This window comes from Vombatus ursinus, unplaced genomic scaffold, assembly GCF_900497805.2.
Source record: "Vombatus ursinus unplaced genomic scaffold, bare-nosed wombat genome assembly UNPS02014775.1, whole genome shotgun sequence".
Classification (NCBI taxonomy): domain Eukaryota; kingdom Metazoa; phylum Chordata; class Mammalia; order Diprotodontia; family Vombatidae; genus Vombatus; species Vombatus ursinus.
The window spans coordinates 12,161,382-12,179,798 of record NW_020954553.1 but is presented as its reverse complement, the minus strand read 5'-3'; the positions used below and the strand labels follow the sequence as shown (position 1 = coordinate 12,179,798).

General features: G+C 49.3%; 1 protein-coding gene across 2 annotated transcripts in view; it reads left to right on the top strand.

Annotated features, from left to right (window-relative positions):
* Positions 1–16,652, top strand: part of ZC3H12A (zinc finger CCCH-type containing 12A) — a 17,245-nt gene extending 593 nt beyond the window's left edge. The window contains exons 2-6 of one of the 2 annotated variants that reach the window (XM_027864538.1): positions 918–1,496; positions 10,780–10,919; positions 12,731–12,965; positions 14,007–14,113; positions 14,571–16,652. In XM_027864538.1, the coding sequence (XP_027720339.1) occupies positions 961–1,496; positions 10,780–10,919; positions 12,731–12,965; positions 14,007–14,113; positions 14,571–15,520 (1,968 nt within the window). In that variant the 5' untranslated portion in view covers positions 918–960 and the 3' untranslated portion in view covers positions 15,521–16,652. Of the gene's footprint in view, positions 1–917; positions 1,497–8,080; positions 8,750–10,779; positions 10,920–12,730; positions 12,966–14,006; positions 14,114–14,570 lie in introns of those variants that run through there. The other variant, XM_027864539.1, reaches the window with a different exon arrangement.
* The last annotated feature ends 1,765 nt before the right edge of the window (positions 16,653–18,417 follow it).

Here is an 18,417-nt window from a genome sequence, read left to right as displayed (position 1 = left end):
CCCCCCCCCCCCCCCCCCCCCCCCCCCCCCCCCCCCCCCCCGTCCTCACTTCCCTCGAAAGTTTCCTACGTACTTTTCTGCCCCTTCAGCAGTTTTGGAAACTTCTCTCCCGGGTGCCCAAGCTCCGTGACCTTGGCAGTGCCTTGGGACCGTTGTCTCGTGCCTGGATCTAAGAAACAGGCAATGTAGCACCCCCCTCCCCATTTCCCCCCCATCACTCCCACGGTGAGATTGGGACCATGGCCACTGAGCTTGGCTTGGGGGGGGGGGGTGAATTCGCCACCTAGTTTAGTCTGGTTTCTTGACCTCTCCCCCCAACCTCTTCCCAATCTGCCAAGGTTATCTGGTTCCTCCCTCATCCTTCTCCTAGTTAAGGGGATGGGGAGGGAGAGATACAACTGGAAGCAGCTGCCCAGGACCTGTGGGAGGGGTGGTCTGTGAGCTCTCCCTTCCCCCAATCACAAGAGGCTTGTATGGGGGTGGGGGGGTGGGGGGGAAAATTTCTGAGAGGTCTTAGCCTCTGGGGCCTATTGGGGAGGTGAAACTGTTAGGGAGGCAGGGTTTTGTGAGTCTTCTGGGCACTGCATTTCTGGCCTTGATTTCCCTAGCAACATGGTGGCCAAGAATACAGGAGGTTTTGGTTTCACAGAATCACTAAACCTCAAAACTAAGAAAAAAAAAATCTAGTTCCTTCCTTTAGAGATGAGGAAACTGAGGCTCAGAGCTAGGAAGTGATTGGCCCAAGTTGCACCAAAAGTCAGAGACAGAACTGAGATTTGAACCCAGGTCTCCCAACTTCGGGCCAATGTTCTTTCTGTCACACTAAGTTGTCCACATAAGAAGCCTAAATGACTGCCACCCACCTCTTCTCTTCTAACTCCCCTGATTAAGTGAGCATCTGCTTGGTTGGTTCACAGAAGCTGGAAGGAACTAGGAGCTTGAGCCTTCAGGAAGAGAAGGATGAACGTGGACCAGAGGTCCCCCGAGGTCCTTACTCCTCGAAGTGAGGGCCCTTCCCATCAAGCCAGTCCTGCCATGAGTCTTTCGGTTGTCCAGGAGAATGCCTCCTTGGGACCCAACAGCCTGGGCCCCCTTCCTAGACTTCGGGGGAGCCCCCAAACCAGCCGGCCTTGCTCCCCACACAACAGAAGTGTGATGGTGGCCCCAGAGCCAGGCCACCCAGAAGGGTTGGATGATACAGAGCTACAGATGAAAGTGGACTTTTTCCGGAAACTAGGCTACTCATCTGGGGAGATCCATGGGGTCCTACACAAGCTGGGACTTCAGGCTGACACCAACACTGTCCTGGGTGAGCTGGTGAAACATGGGCCAGCCACAGAGCGGGAAGCCTCACTGGATGGGCCCACAGAGCTGCCTCTGGTGCCCCGAGGCGGAGGGACCCCAAAGGCACCCTCCCCTTCCTCTCTGCCCCCTGAGGACAAGGAAGCCAGTAACCTGAGGCCAGTGGTCATCGATGGGAGCAATGTAGCCATGAGGTCTGTTCACTCACTCTGGGTATCATTTTGTCTCTTGCTCTATTTTCATGCTGGTTTACTAGGAGCTTGGAATATAATGGGCATATTTGTCCCTGGCCCTCGCTGACAGTCCTATAGTCAAATTTGAGTTTTGTGGTTATTCTGGTTACACACACAGGGGTAACATCACAGAGCTTTGCTTGTGGGGCTCTGTTAAACAAACATTCGTTACCTGCTGTGTGCAGCTCACCTTTCTGGCAGTGATGGGTATACAATTCTGCCTTCACCAAGGCACAGGTCTCCCATCTAGTATGTTGCATTTCTTACAGGAGGATAAGGCATCAACATTTCAATGGGGTTCTTCCCTGGGTGAAAATCATTGGGGAGGAATGGGTTTGCATCTCATCTGGCCTCAGTTTCCTCATCTCTAAAATGGCATTAGGTCCAGAGCCCATAGGAGCTCTCAGGTTCCAAGTGAGGAAATGCCAACTCCATTATCTCTCTGAAGAAATAGGAACAACAGATTGAGTGCCAGGTTTGGAGTTGGGAAGACTTGGGTTGAAAAATTGCAACTCTAAATTTACTCGTTGATGTGGCCATGGGAAAGTCATTTAACCTCCGGGAGGCTGAATTTTCTTGCCTTGAAGTGTTGCTAGGCTGAATGTAAGGCCTTTGACAAACATTAAAACTCCTGATGCTAAGATATCCCCTCCTCCTCGACTGGAGGAAGGGTTGCCCCCAACTCTTTTTACCTGCAAGGACCTGGACTAAATGCAGTCAATTTCTGGCCTTTGGAGTGAGTGGGTGGACCCAGGGAGCCAAGTGCTTAGGCCTCAGGTGAGTCAGTGACTCACCTGCCCCTCTGACTCAGGGGACTGTCCCTACCAGAGCCCTGAGCCATGAGGAACGTGCTTCCTGGAGCTGGCTGGGGACAGCTCCTCTTGACATGACAGCCTTGGGCTCAGGCAGGAACTCCCCTGGGTGAGGGAGAAGGCAATGGGCAGGCTTGCTGGGGGTGGGGTGGTCTTCTTCAAGCAAGGAAATAACAAGGTCTAATGAGTTCCCAGCCTTTCTGCTCTGGCCCAGCTACTGGCCTGGGAGTAAAGTGGTCCTGGAAAACAGGTCAGACCGGAGGCTAAGCTTTCCCTCTTAGCTAGCTGGAACAAAAGGCCCTGGTGTCTGGAGAAGGAAAAGGTTAGGGGTCAACTTTAGGGGAAAGGAAATGAGTGGTTTGGAGACAGCCTATACTAGGCAAAGAGAGCCTGAGACCAGGAGTTAGGAGACCTGGGTTCTAATACTGGTTCTGCCGCTGACCCCTTATGACCTCAGCCAGTTTCCTTCCCATGCCAGGGTCTCATTTTTCTCCTCAGTAAAATGAAGGCCAACGAACTAGAACTTTTCAGCTGACTCATCATAAATCTGAGTTGCTATGTAGTTTTTAAAAAAAATTTTATTTTTTGTTAACTGAAGACAAGAGGAAGCTTCTTGAGGGTCAGTAGAGTGGGACACTCCTGATTTAAGGAGTTAGATAGTGACGTGCTTTCCTTGCTTGACATATGCGGAAACAGGGTCAGAGAGGGAAGGATCATAGGATCATAGATTTAGGGTTGTGAACCTGGACAAAGTCATACAATAGGTATCTGAGACTCTGGGGCTTCTGACTAGTGAGTTCCCATTCTTTCTGCCCTTACCCACTGAGATCCTGTCGGCCTGGACTGAAAGAGGAGGGGGATAGCTGGGGTGGCCTTGGATTCTAGGGACTTGTCATCTCTTGCCACTTTCCCCGCTCTCAACAGTCCCTGGCACAGCCAAGGTCAGGTCCTGTACTGGGACCTTAGACAACCTGGAAGTTGGGAGAAGGCTTTCTGAGAGAAAGCCTGGCATGTCGAAGTTTAGTGACTAGTGGTTAGTCGTAACTCTGAGGGGCTCTTGACCCTCACCCTCGATGTCACAGCCCTGTTCAGCAGTAGCTTGAGAGGGCTTACCTGCTACCTCCAGCCATGGGGGTAGGGGGTGTGGAATCTCAGCTTGATGATTGGGCTATCTGAAATGGGAAGAATGGTGTAGAATCTTTCTGGTGTGGTATGAGTTTGGGATCAGTCAGGGTCTCTGTCAGTCAGGTATGGTATGAGGTTGTGTTGTGTAGGGTATAAATACTGGTTTGTATGGTATTTGAATGTGTGTAGAATGTAAGTGTCTCCAGGTTAAGGATTGTTTTTTTTTTTATTTATCTTTGTATGCTAACATAGTATCCGGTTCAAAGTAGGTATGTAATATATGGGGATGTTGTGTTGAAATCCTGGATTTGGAATGGGAGGGTCTGGGCCCAGATCCCCACTCCCCTGTGTGATGTTGGGTAATTTCTAGCCCTCTCCAGACCTCCATTTCCTTATCTGTAAAATGAGGGGTTTAAACTCTTTTATCAGGTCCTTGAGAGCGGAGGTGGTTGTATCCTCAGCACCCAGCACAGTGCCTGGCACTGAGGAGGGACTTAATAAATACCCCATTGATTAATTGGCCTCTGAAGGCCCTTCCACCTCAAGATCCATGATCCTTCTATTTGAATATTCTTGGATTGGATGAAAAGTCTGCGGGGAAATCGATTTTGGGGTGTGATGTATCAGGATAGTGTGAAGGGGGCTGGCAATCAGTGTCCTAGAATGTGTATTGGGGTACCTCAGAGCCCTGTAAGTGTATGGGGGTGGGAGAGTGCACATAGATAAGACAGATTTGTAGACGGTCATTTCTGGGGTGGGGAAGAGAAGCTAGCTCTGCTTCTTGGCCTGTGTATAGTAGATTGAGCTGTGACAACAGTGTATGGGGGAGAGAGAATGAGGGGGAGGTAATCCAGCCAGCCTGTCAGGAGCAGGCCAAAAAGGCCCAGCCCAGCCCCAGGAGCCATGTGGAGTGGGAGAGGAGAGAGGTCAGGCCTGGCCGGGACCACAGTCCCCTGCTGGCTGGGGTTTTCATTGCTCCCCAGGAGGGGAATTCCAGCCTTGACTTCCTGTATTGGCTTGTGTTGCAAACTGTGTCCCTGCCCTGCCTGACTACAACCCCCCTCCACCCCCAACCCCTCCAGCGCCCCCACCGTATGCAAATCGGGTGGAAATTAACCTCTCATTTCCTTCTAAGGGAATTTTCTCAGACTGTTGCCAAATCAGATTACCTGGGGAGGGCTTCTTCTCTCCCTTCCCAGGGGACTCTGGGAGAGCCTGTCTAGCCATAACCCTCCTCTCCTGCCCTCTCCCCACTCCTCAGGTTCAGGGGCAGGCTACTTTGATTAGAAAGACAGCTTTTATTAAACATTAAAGTTGAGAATTAGGCCAGCCTTTGGGAGAAGGCCACATATTCTCTACAACACAGATTGTCAAAGCTAGAAGGGGCACATTTTGGTTCAGCTAGCATTTTCAAGCACCTACTGTGTGTCAGGCTCTGTGCTAGGCCTTAGAGATTGAACTAGAGACTTGACCTGTGATTTCCTGCCCAGGGAACTCCCAGGTGAGGTTAACTTCCTTGCCAGTGCCAGTCAGCATGTTCCCTACAACTCACAGCCTGACAAGAGAGTTGCATGGAGAAGTTAGTGCCTTCCCTGTCCTGGTGACCAAGCCATTGTGTGTCACAAGGGACTTGAATGCAGTCTTGGCTTCCAGGCCAGCTCTAGCCACTACACCATACTGAACCCCGAGGACACAAGGACAAAAATAAGTGGCTTCCATTATGGGGTAGTGAGAAATTGAGGCTTCACTTGGGGACCCTCAAGGGTGGTGGAGTAGCAGGCCTTTCCTTCCCACTGAATTGCCCTCCCCACAAAAGCTGTGTTGGGTGTTTTTTTTTTTTTCTTACTTCTCAAGATTTCACGCTAAGACTGACTCCTCTGAAAGGAGAGTGAGGATTCTGTTGGGTTCCTACTGTCTGAGGTGGAAGAAAGGGATAAGTGGGCAGAAAAGAAAGTCAGAGACCCAAGAGAAAATGGCTTTGAGGAATAAAATAGAAGGGAGTTTTTGAGACCTGGGGGGGAATGGGAGTCTCAGGTTCATTCAGAGGCTCCATTGGGGGCCTCCCCAATGGTCCAGGGCAGGAGAAAATGGAGGGAAGGGGGGAATGCCATAGTCTTTACAGTGCCCCTCACTTCTCTTTCCTCCTGAGGTCTCCCAAGGCTAGACTGACCATCTGTGGGGGAGGGAGCTGGGCTCAGAATCTTCCATAACAAGCAGGCCCTGGTTTTGTAGCTAGAACCATAGGCCTTATCTGTGGGGGAGTCACATACCAAGACTCAGTGCCCACCCTCTGAGCAGGAGGGGGTGTGTGTGTGTGTGTGTTGGCACGTGTCTGTCCCCACACCCAAACGAGGCCTTTCTGACGTGTTTATACATGTGGGTAAAGAGCCCAGTGTAGGTTGGGTGTTTTGTCTCAGAGCTGAGGAGGCACCAGGTGTGTGACCTTCCCTAGGGACAAGCAAATGGGATTGCTACCATAATGTGTCTCATCCCACCCCTAACCCCCAATCCCCAAACACACAGGCAGCAAAAAATAGGGAGATGAAGGGTATGTTACACCTAGGCCAGCCAGCTTCTTCCAGGAAACTTCCTGTGACTAATCTCATTCAACCCAGGAGTGAGCGAGTGTGTGTTTGTGTGCAAACGTTCATGCATGTGTTTATTCTTTCAACCAAATAAATGCCAACCTTACAGTCAAAAATTCCTGAATTCAAGGCCTTACTCTTAACATATACTAGCAATGGATGATTCTGGGCAAATCACATAACCTCTCTGTGACCCCAGGCAACTCTAAAAATCTAGTCAAGTCAGCAAGCATTTATATGGGCCTACTACTCCTACTACGTGCCAGCCACTGTGTTAAGCACTGGAGATACAAACAAAGCAAACGGTCCCTGCCCTCAAAAGCTCACAGTCTGATAGGGGAGACAATATGCAATTACGTACAGACCAGATACAGACAAGACAAATCAGAGGTAATCAGCTGAGGGAAGGCACTAGAATTAAGGGGGATCAGGAAAGGCTTTTTGCAGAAGGTGGGATTTTAGCTGAGATTTAAATGAAATCAGGATTCAGACATGAGGAGGGAGAAACTAAGACAAAGGAGCATCCATCCTGAATTAGTAGAGGGAGTTTAAAAATCACTTGGGGGAAAAAAGTCCAAAATGGGGGGGGGGGCCGTCTTCTGTTTCCTCCACATCCATTGCCCATAGTCCCAGTTATAGACCTGCCCAGAGGTTCAGTGAACAGCACCCACCACCGCATGTCCATTCCAACCTCTCTGGGGCTCAGCGCCATTTCTCTCCAGCTTCCTAGAAATAAGGCTGAGACAGGCAATACAATATAAAGACAAGAGTCCTGGGCTAAAAGATCTCTGATCCAGTCCCAGCCCTGCCACAAACCAGGGTCATAAGTGTGACTTTGAAGAAATCATTTGATGTCTCTAGACCTCAACTTCCTCCTCTCTAAAAGGAAGGGAGTTAGACTAGCTAGCCAGCTAATCTCTTCCCAGCTGGTCCTTTACTGGCCTGCTGGGGTTAGAACACCCAAGAGGGGATAGCATAAACAGAGAACACAGAGAGGAGAGGGGAGAGAGAGATGAGAAGAGAAAACATTCTTTCCCAGAGAGGAGGGTTTCCAGTGGAGAGGAGAGGAGTTGAGATGGAGCTAACCTGGTGCTCTGATGGCCCCACAATTCACCCAGAGCTCAGAAAAGAGTCCAGTGAGGTCAGCGTTCTTAGACGGGACCTTAGAGGTCCAAGGCTTCATTATCAAGGAGGAAATTCAGGTCTAGGGGGGACCCAGGCTCACTCAGCTAATAATGAATGGGTCACTCTCCTGGCCTTCCTGCTCAACCTCCTGGTATCCTTTCTGATCACCTTCCCTAGGCACTTCCTGGTGCCCTAACTGGGGGCTTTCAGCCCCTCCCTCCAGCTGCTCTCTGGGTAAATTTTGGGCTTGGTTGGGAGGAAAGTGGGCAGGCGGACAGACGCCCCAGAAATGGGAACATCCCCGACAGGATGTGGTTTTCAGCGGCACTGCCTTCTTTACGTAAGATTAATCTGTCTGATTTTGCCAGATGTATGAGTTCTCAATTCTCATTGGGGTGGAGGGGGAGTGTAGGGAGGGAGGAGTATGCAGTGGGAGAGAGGCTAGTGTAGTCAGGGAGTTGGCAGGCTGGACCTCCCACCCCTAGTCACCAGAGCCCTTGATTGCTTGGAAACCCTCTGCCACTTTGAGTTAATGTGCAGCCAGGTCTGGTTACATGGCAACCATAGGGTACTGAATTGACATGGAGCACAGGGGGTGGTTTCCCAGACCCTTGTCTCTCCTGATTGCCCTCCTAGTCATACTGGACTAAGGAAGAAAGTCTCTATTTAGCCACAGTGGCACTATTTTTCCACCGAGAGGGGGAAAATGGGGATCACTGCCCCCAAGTTATAGACTGGGAGACTGAGGCTCAGGACCCCAGATGTCTGATTATCTCATTCCAGACCTACATTAGGTACTACCTTCTGCCCCAGTCTAGGGGAGTTTATTTAGAGCAGGGCTTCTTAAGTCTGTATCCTGGACCCACTGGGTCCAGCCTATAGACCCCTGTTCAGAATAATGTATTTAAATACATAAAATAAAGTGCACAGGATCATAAAGGAAACTGATTATAATGAAAAATAGTTCTCAGAATATATATTTTAATTAATGGTGCTGGGTGAAGAACATCTGATTTAGAGAGTGACAGTTACATTAGTCAATCAGCAAGCATTGCTTAAACTCCTTCCATATTCCAGGTCCTATGCCAGATGCCAGGGACACAGATCCAAAGAATGAAAAAATCCCTTGTCACAAGGAGCTGAGAACCTAACAGGGAGACAAATACATACACTGTACAAGTGGTTAGGGAGAGCAGGAAGGAGATTTCACTCTTCCAGTTCTGGTCACTGGGGTCACTTTATTGGGTGGCAAAAAGATTCCTCCTCCTACTACTTCCTTCCTACTTGACCTTATAACAGTGTCACTTAATCTGTCTTTGGTCTTCAGTTTCCTCATTTGCAAAATGAAGGAATAGAATACAGGATAGAATACTGGACTTTGAATCCAGAAGAACCTGGATTCAAATCCTGCCTTAGATACTTACTACCAGTATGGCCTTGGGCCAGTTAACTTCAGCTTCCTCATCTGTAAACCGAGGAGGGGTGGATTCGTGACATTCGAGGTCCCTTTCAGCTCTGGAGCTATGATCTATGATCCTGTGATTCTAAGACCTGTTGTTTCAGCAAGGTGAGCCCTCCCTCCCCTCTGCCAGTTCTTAATATTGTCCTCACTGGCCAGAGATCAGATGCTGGTGAGCCTCTTCAACAGGCTGGTTCTCAGACAGCCCACACGTTCAGCCTAGGTGTAGGTTCTCTGGAGATTGCTTTTGGCCAGCAAAGTCTTCCAGAGCCCAGGCTCTGTTGGGGCAGTGGAGAAAGAGTTTCAGTGGAGAGTTGAAGGAAATGACCAAAGTACTATTCCCCACGCCCTCTTAATCCCGGTGCCTTCCCTCTGTTAATTACTTCCTATTTATCCTGTCTATAGATCGCTTTGTATATATTTGTTTGCATGCTGTCTCCTTTAGATTATAAACTCTTTGAGGGCAGGGAATGTCTCTTGCCTCTTTTTATATCCCTAACCCTTGTGCCTGGCATAAAGCAGGGACTTAATAAATGTTTATTGAATTGAATTTTCATACTGAAAGGCCGAATGATCTCTGTCCCCAGCAGGGATATTTGAGTCCCTAATGCCTTAGGTCAGAGCTTTGGGTCTCCCCCCAGCCATCCCCAGACCCACCTAGGTCTACCTCCCCTTAGCTTTATGGTAATAGCTGGGGGGGTTTAGGATTTGAGTATGGGGTTTATTTAAATTTGAAATGATCTTGATCCTCTTTGAAGCCTTTCAGGAATAGTTTACTCACTCCCACCTGCTTTGACCTTCATTTCTATCTTGAGATAGGAATTGGAAAGGGAGGGTTTAAGTCATTTGTCTACATAGACCTTTGAATTATAGCTTCTGAGTTGTAAAGGACTTTATAGACACAGAAATACACATTTGCTTTACAGATGCGGAAACTGAAACCCTAGAAAGGGGAAAAAAAAAATCTCTGCCTATGTCACAAGTCACAGTCAGAGCTGGGACTCAAAACCCAGATTTCTTGACTCCCAGTTGTAGAATTCTAGAATTTCATTGAATAACTGAATTGTTTTTGTAGTAGGAAAAGATCTTGGGAACCATTTAGTCCAGTTCCTTCTTTTTATACATGAGGAAATTGAGGCCCAGAGAGGGAGGAAGGGATTTGTCTCATATCACATAAATCCAACTCATATAGGAAGCTGGGCAAGAGATCCTGCCCCCATGGCCAATGTATCTCCTTGGAGACACATTGTTTGGAGATCGGTGAGGTCATAGAATAATAACAACAACTGTATTTGTTTAGGGCTTTAAAGTTGGCAAAGTGCTTTGCAAATATTATCTCATTTAATCTTCATAACACCCCTGGGGAGTAGGTGCTGTTATTATCCCCATTTTATGTATGAGAAAATTGGGACAGACAAAGATTAAGTGACTTGGACAAGGTCATGCAGCTGGCTAGTAAGTGTCTGAGACAAAATTTGAACTGAAGTCTTCCTGACTCTGAGTCCAGCTACTTGTCTCATGGAGATCATGTAGCTATAGTTACAGGTATAGAGTCATAGCAACATTGATTTTCAGAGCTGAAATGTGGTACCTCAGAGATTATGTATTTACACGAGGAAACTGAGACCCAAAGAGAAGCGATTTGCCCTAAGTCAATCAGATATTAGGGAACACAGCTGGGTTTCAAACTCCAGAGTCTCTGACTCCCCTTTCCACTTTGCCACATTGCCCCAGGGGCACAGAAACCAGAAGTCTCGGTGTTCCTTCCCCCAGCCTCAGCTGATGTTACAAAGTGTGTCAGACCCCATGGGGAGTGGGAGCTGCCAGATTCCTGGATGTTTCCTCACTTTGGAGGGGGATGGGGAGAAGGGGAATTCCCTGCTGGTGGCGCTATGGGAAACTGGGGTAGAATATGAGAGCCAGAAGGCCTTAGGGAGTTACCTATTAGTACCCAATTCTTCTCATTCCTGGGATGAAGAAATTGAGGCCCCAGGAGGACATGCAGAAACTGTGCCAGACCAAGCCTCTGTCTCTTCCTTTCTGGCCAGATAAAAATTGAACCCTCTGTCCTATGTGTCCTTTGTTTTCTCCTCCCTCTTCTACATGGATTTACCCTGTGATTTCCACCCACCTTCTAGCCATGGAAATAAGGAGGTTTTCTCCTGCCGGGGCATCTTGCTAGCTGTGAACTGGTTCCTGGAGCGCGGCCACTCAGATATCACAGTTTTTGTACCACTGTGGAGGAAGGAGCAGCCACGCCCCGATGTGCCAATCACAGGTAAGGGGAGGCATGGAGAGCCCAAGCCTCTGAGAGTGGGGAGGGAGGTAGGGGGCAGGATAGGCCTTAGTTCAGGGAACTTTGGCCAAGCCAGAGTCTTGGGAAAGACTGTCCCCCTCTCTACTTCTCCATCCCCTGCCCAAGCAGGGATTGAGAAAAATGGGGGTCAGACAGTTTCACATTCCCCCCTCTCCCTGCTGGATGGATATAGGTCTCTCTCTTTGGGACTGATGAAAATTATTGCATCTCCCTTCCTGACTCTTGGCAAGAAACCCTGCCTTCCAGCCCAGGTTTCTCTTGCAAGGTCTCTAAGCTGAGAACCCTACACTTCTCTGGGAAAGGAGCGCCTTGGGACCTTTCAGAGCCTCAGGGTACCTAAGGTAGAGATGCGAGTTGCTGTATGGGAGCCATGGGGGAAAGGGAAGTAGGGATGTGCTGCTGCTGCCACTGGCCAGCACCAGCACTGTCTAGTACTGACCAAGTCAAGATCAAGGCCGCAATTGTTGTGCTTCTTAGTGGTGAACAAGTTGATCCAATTTCTAAGACATTGGAAGGTTTACAAAATGTTTCCCTCACACCACACCCATGAGGTCAGCAATAAATGCCCATTTGACAGATGAGAAACCAGCTTCCCCTTGGGTCACACAGCTAATATAAGAGGAGGAGCCAGAACTCCCAACTCAGACCAGTTGGCAGGTTGAGGACCTCAGGCATGGGAACTCCCTTGGCTGGGATGGACTCAGTGCCACCATGCAGAGTGCCACATTCAAAGACATATGTTTTACTGAGCTGAGAACCCCAAGAGGGGGGGTAGTTCCTTTTTTTTTCCTTCACAAAACAAGTGTCTTGTGAATCCATTTGAACTCCAATCAACCTTGGTGTGTTTTCTAAAGCTACCAGTTCAGGATGAAACCAGCAGGTCCAGATACACTTTGCATTAGCCAGGGTTTGAGTCATCTCAGGTCTCTGGCAGATAGAATCACAGATTTAGAATTGGAAGGAACTCTGAGCTCACCTGGCCAATCCTCACCCACCACTACCTCCATCATTATACAGATTAGGAAGCCAAGACCCAGAAAGATCATACTATCCTCGGGTCGAGCTTGAAGGGATCTAAGAGGCCATCTATTCCAACCCCAACTGGTTTTAGACCAGGAAACTGAGGCCAAGAGATGGTAGGTGACCTGCCTGAGGTCACACAGCTAGTAAGCAGCAGAGACAAGACCTGATCCCAACTATTCTAGCACTAAAATCCAGCATTCTTTTCCCTTGCATCTTCACTGCCTCAGACCCTCACTGCTGTGGGGAAAACTACATGATGGAGTAAGTAGGCTACTAGACTTGGAGTCAGGAGTGAATGAATGAATGAATGAATGAGCAAACATTAAGGACTTGAAAAGTGCTATGTTTTGCACCAAACACTGGGAATACAAATAGGAAACTATGGCTGTATTTGCTCTCATAGAGTTAATATTCTAATAAACCAGGAAGACATGGGTTCAAGTCCTGCTTCTGATATTAGTTAGAAAGTGAACAAGTCACTTTATCCATCTGAGCCTCAGTTCCCTAATCTGTAAAATGGGGATGATAATACCTACTTCACAAGGTTGTTTATGGTGAGGCTTAATGAGATAATACATGTAAAGGGGCAGTAGTCAGGACTGGAGACAGGGAAGAGGAAACACTGCCCCTGCCCTCAGGGGGCCCTAGCTCTGAAAGCTGAGGCTCCTGAATCCCTGAGGTGAAAGAGGGAGCCAGGGCTAGACAGTCCCATGGTTGTCTCCCATCGACTTCCCGTGTCCTCTCTGCAGATCAGCACATTCTTCGTGAGCTGGAGAAGAAGAAGATCTTGGTATTCACACCATCCCGACGAGTGGGGGGCAAGCGGGTCGTGTGCTATGATGACCGATTCATAGTGAAGCTTGCGTTCGACTCTGATGGCATCATAGTCTCCAATGACACCTACAGGGACCTGCAGTGTGAGCGGTTGGAATGGAAGCGGTTCATTGAGGAGAGGCTGCTCATGTACTCTTTTGTCAATGATAAGTACGTCCCTCGGTCCTCCTCCCCTACCTGATGTTACCCAGGCCCGAATGTGGGGGAGTGAGGGTCTCCGGGCATTCAGTTTAATTCAGATGTTAATTAAACACACACCGTCTGCTAGGGATCGGGGATATGAAGATGAAAATGAAACGGACATTGGCCTCAGAGAACTGCTTGCTACCTGGGGCAACATAACATAGACGCACAAAAATAACAAAGTATACAAATGACTACAAAGTAATCTCAGGGACAGGAGAAAGGAGGGAAGAAGGGCATCCTGTAGGAGATGAGACCTGAACTCTGCTTTGGTGGAAGCCAGGGACTATCCAGATTAGCCGAGAGGACAGCATTCCAGACGTGGGGGCCGCTTGGACGATGAAAGGCTCCCCCTTACTCTTAACTGGGTGCCTGTACTGAACGGACACCAAGGCAGGGCAGGCTTGTAAGTCTGTGCAGGAGTGGCTATCAGTTTATCAGAACAGACCAGACCCACTGGGGTCATTAAGAGAGGACCAGCCAGGATGAGGCAAGCAGGTTCGGAGAGCCTTGCTCCAGTGCCGGCCTCGCTAGGTGACTTGGGACACATCCCTTCCCCTGCCTGGGCCTCTTTCTTCCTCTAAAATAAGATGGATTGGTCTCGAGGGTCCCTTCTAGTGCTGGAACCCTATGGCCCAGCACAGATGATGTTCCAAGTGTCTGCTAGGTCCTGACATATACCTCCACAGCCCCACGCACAGGGGTCTCCTAACATCCCACCCTGGTCACCTCTGACACTCCTGGGGATGAGGATTAGCACGCATGAGTTTCAGGCTCAGCGTCTGAAGTTCAGGCCACATCCTCTTGCCCAAATTGATGTCATCAGAGGATCTGAATCTCCAGAGAGCACTGGCCCCAGGGCTTGGGTCTTTTCGGAGCTCTTATCCTTGGGGACCTTGACGACATGAAGCAGAAGCTGGGGGCTTGACTTCCAACGCCAGGAAACCAGACACTGAGTGGAGCTTTCATGTCTGACCAGTGACTGAGGCTTTCTCTTGCTTTTGACAGGTTCATGCCACCTGATGACCCCCTTGGCCGACACGGGCCCAGCCTGGATAACTTCCTTCGGAAGAAACCTCTCATGCTTGAGCACAAGAAACAGCCTTGTCCCTATGGTAAGACTGGCCCTGAACACCTCATTCTCTCGTCCCTGCCCCTCACTTAACCCCACCTCCCAGGAGCCTCCATGGACACAACTGACTCCCAAGTCCACTCCCAAGTAGAAAAGCCCCAGATAGGAGGCCAGGGGGCCTAGGTGTTAGCTGTGGATCCTAGCTGTGCCTCTCCTAAACTGTGGGACTTTGGGTGAGACTGGGCCATGTTCTGGCCTTTAGCTTTCACCTCTATAAAATGCTGGCCTAGATGACCTTCCTTGTGCGCTGTTCCTAGGGAAGTCACTGTAGACCCTGCTCCATTTTCTCCTCTTTAAATGGGGCTGCGGTATTTGTATGATTGGGATGAAAGTGCTGGAGCAGTGAAAGCCGTCCTTATTTTTCTCCCTATTCCCCTGACCCTCCCACTCTGAGCCTCCCTTTGCCCTTGCCTGGCTCAATTCCACAAGTCTCCCCACAGGAAAGAAGTGTACCTATGGAATCAAGTGTCGCTTCTACCACCCAGAGAGGCCAAGCCAGCCCCAACGCTCGGTGGCAGATGAACTTCGAGCCAATGCCCGACTCTCCCCACCCCGGGCATCTGCCAAAGACAAGAAATGCCGCCAGCCCTCACCCACTCCAGCCCCTGGGTCCCTGCCTGTCAAGGATGATCGGGAACATTGGCTGCCAGAGAAGAAGTTCCCAGGGGCCCAACAGGCTTCCGGAGGCAATGGGGATGGGCAGACTAAGGCCTACGCCCAAGGCAGGAGCCTGCCAAGCATGAGCAGTAGCTTTGGCCCAGCAGACTGGCCCCCCCCTCCCCTAGACTCCCTCTCTTATCTTTCCCAAGACTGCCTGGATTCAGGCATTGGCTCCCTGGAAAGTCAAATGTCAGACCTCTGGGGCAGCCGGGGGAGTAGCAGCCATGGGGAGTCTGGGGAGCCTCCCAGGACTGGGGGCAGTGGCAGCAACCAACAGAGGTGCACCTTCCTAGGCCGAGGTCACCTCCTGACCTATGGCCCCGAGCACCCCCCTGGCCCTTCATCTCTCTCCTTCTCGGGCTACGGGCGCCCTGTGGGCACTGGGCAGTTTAGCATCCCAGCAGAGTACCCTCCACCTCTGGGGTATGCACCACGAGAGTATTGGTCAGAGCCATACCCAATGCCCCCACCCACAGCAGCTAGGGTTCCCCCAACCCTTCGGGATCCTCACCTACTTAATGCTCCAGCAGCCTATGGTGCTGAAGCAGCAACATGGGGAGCTGGGACAGATAGCTTCACCAAGGAGCGGGCCAGCCTGCGTGTAAAGCTCTGTGGCATCTTCCCCCCACATCTGGTGGAGGCTGTGATGAGACGCTTCCCGCAGCTCCTGGACCCCCAGCAGCTGGCAGCTGAGATCCTCAGCTACAAATCTCAGAACCCAAGTGGGTGAGCTATGGAGAGTTCCCAGTGCTACTCATAGCCCTCAGGGTGTGGGCATGGGGTGGGGGCTGCCTTGGTCTCCCACGGACCCCAGCCTAACTATGACAGTGCCCCCAGTCTGTCCCTGGAGTTACTGGGACACTACATGGACCAAGCTAGTTTTTAACAACTCCCATTGTCTTGGCACAGGAACCCTGTGGGTTCCTGAGCATCAGCCTGAGGGAGAATCTTATAAAAAAGGGATCCCAGAAACCAAAGAAATACTGTAACAATTGATTCTGGTCATGGACTAATGAAGACTCTCTTTATCTAACCCAAGCCTCTGTCTTTCTCATGTCTCTGTTCTGCATGTCTCTTTTCTCCCCCTCTGACTCTCCTGTTGTTCTTTCCTCTGATTTTCTCTTGTCTCACTCTCTTAACTCTCTTCTGTTTCTGTCCCTCTCATCTACCTCCTCTGGGTCTCTTTCTCTCTCATCTGACTCTCTGCTCTGGATCTCAGTCTCTGTTCAAGACCAGAAGCGATTGCCCTGTTGGTACACATTGTATCAGAGTTTAATGATGAGACAATAATGTCTGTCCTGTGGCTGATGCCCCAAGCCCTCTTTCTTCTTGAGGACAGGAAGGAGGGGAGGAGAAGCCAGGGAGGGGAGGAGTCTGTTCCCCTCCTCAGCATCTCCGGCTCCCTCCCTCCAGGCTCTGTCCTTAGGATAACAGCCTCTCACTGGCTGGTTCGGCACTGTGTGCCCTCCGAGGCCCTGGCCAGGGCCCCCCAACCATGTACGCCAATGATGCCTCAGGGCCGGCGAGGTTTCATGTTAGTAGTTAAGAAAATGGTTTTTTTAAGAATCTCTCTCTCCTTATATCTGCTGTGGCTACCTTGTCTACTTTATAGTTTCCCTCTCTTAGGTGTATTTTTTTTCTCCTAGACCCCTGAGAACCTGGGGCAGGGACGGCAGAGACTTGTACCTCCAATAGGACTATATACCCAGAGAGTATCAGTGCTAGTCTCAGACAGGTATCTTTTACCTTCATTGAGGGGCAGCCCTGCCTGTCCAGGGGGTATGGGGGAGATGGGTGGTATATTTTAGATAGGAAGTGGTTGCTTCCTGCTGTATTACCAATAAAAATTTGACTTTAGATTAGTTTTGTGTGTGTATGTGGTGTTTCTGTTTGTATTTTATTTCATGGTTTCGGTTGGAGTGGAATTAGTAAATTAGTTAGGTCTCCAGATGGAGCTAACAGCAAATACGGGAAGTTACAGGAAGGTAGCTTTGGGCTTGATAGAAGGAAGAATTTCCCAGAATTCCGACCTGCTCAGTAATAGAATAGGACTCCTTGGGAGTTAATGAACTCCCCAGAAGTTAGATCACAAGATGCCATTGCCTGGGAGAAAAGCTGGTGTAGGTACCCTCTAAGGTCACACACACACACACACACACCCCCTTCTTGGGGGTTTCCCCAATACACACATGCTGACGGCAGTGGCCCCCTTCAGAGGAAGGAGTGGGGAAAGAGGGCCTGCCTGTTCCTCTTTCCAGTCTTGCTAATGAGAAAACAACAAGCTTCTTTGGAAACAGCTAAGAGGAACCCAAAAGCCCAGAGGACTGCTTCCCTTCTTGGTCTTCAAGGTTCTTAGAGATCATTTAGACCAAACCTCTAATTTTACAGTGACATGCCATACGCCCTAGATCAGAAGTGTGAAACAAGGCAAAAATGCTGCTTCAATCAGATTAAAATGTAACGAAATATTGAACAAAATACAAATTCAATGAGATATGGATGTTAACATGTGGTTGTCTAAGTTAATATGCGGCCATCAGGGATCCTTGCAATTGACACTACAATCCTAGATCATCCAGCTGCTGAAATGATGCACCTCTGCCTGACCATATTTCTTTTTTCTACTGAAAAATGATTAATGGTTACAGGATGAAATGTCACCTACTATATAGCCTGGCATTGTCCTCTGTGATTTGGTTCCAGCCTTGTTTCACTCTTCATACTGGTCCACAAACTGATCCCCAATCTCCAAGCTCTCTCATCTCCATCCATTCGTGCAGGACGTCTCCCATACCAACCACACTCTGCTCTGGAATAGTGGCAAGCACACAAGACTTAAGAGTCAGAGGTCCTACGTTTGAATTCTAGGCTAGTAACCTGACTGGCTTTGGGCAAACCCCTTCCCTTCCTGGGCCGCAGTTTTCTTACCTGCAAAAATAAGGAGGTTGAGCTAGAAGCTCTAGTAACATGCTTTTCTTTCCATTCATTTATCTCGAAGGTCCAAATCTGCAATTTTTATCTCTGCCACTAATTTCTGTGCCTTTGAGACTGATCAGGTACGGCCTTCTCTACAACTTTCCCTAGTTCCCCCACCCCCAGCATAGTACCTGGCATACAGGAGGTGTTTAATAAATGCTTGTTGATTGATTCATTGATAGCAGGAAAGAATTGTAGAAGGTGGTGCTTGAACTGGAGGGATTTTTTAAAATTCCCCACAATTGAAGGGCACCCTTTACATTTTCAGTTCTTTGCTGTAACAAGAGGAGTCCCTATAAATATTTTTTTGTATATAGAGGTCATTTCCCCCTTTCTTTGGTGTATTGGGGAAGTATAAAGTGCAGGAGAGGTGTAGCTTGGTCAAAGGGTATTATGCAAAGTCTAGTGTATAGTTTGGACATAATTTCAAACTGGTTGCTAGGGAGTCTAAGAAGAAATGAGGAGGGAATGCATCCCAGGTATGGGGATCAGTCTTCATAAAGGCAAAGAGATGGGTAATGGAATGTTGAGTAAGGAAAAGCAAAAAGGCCAGTTTGGCCTGACCACACAGGTCAAGAAGGGAGCAATGTATATAATTAGCCTGGTTGGAGCCAGGTAGTGAAGGGTTTTCAGTGTCAAACAGAAGACTTT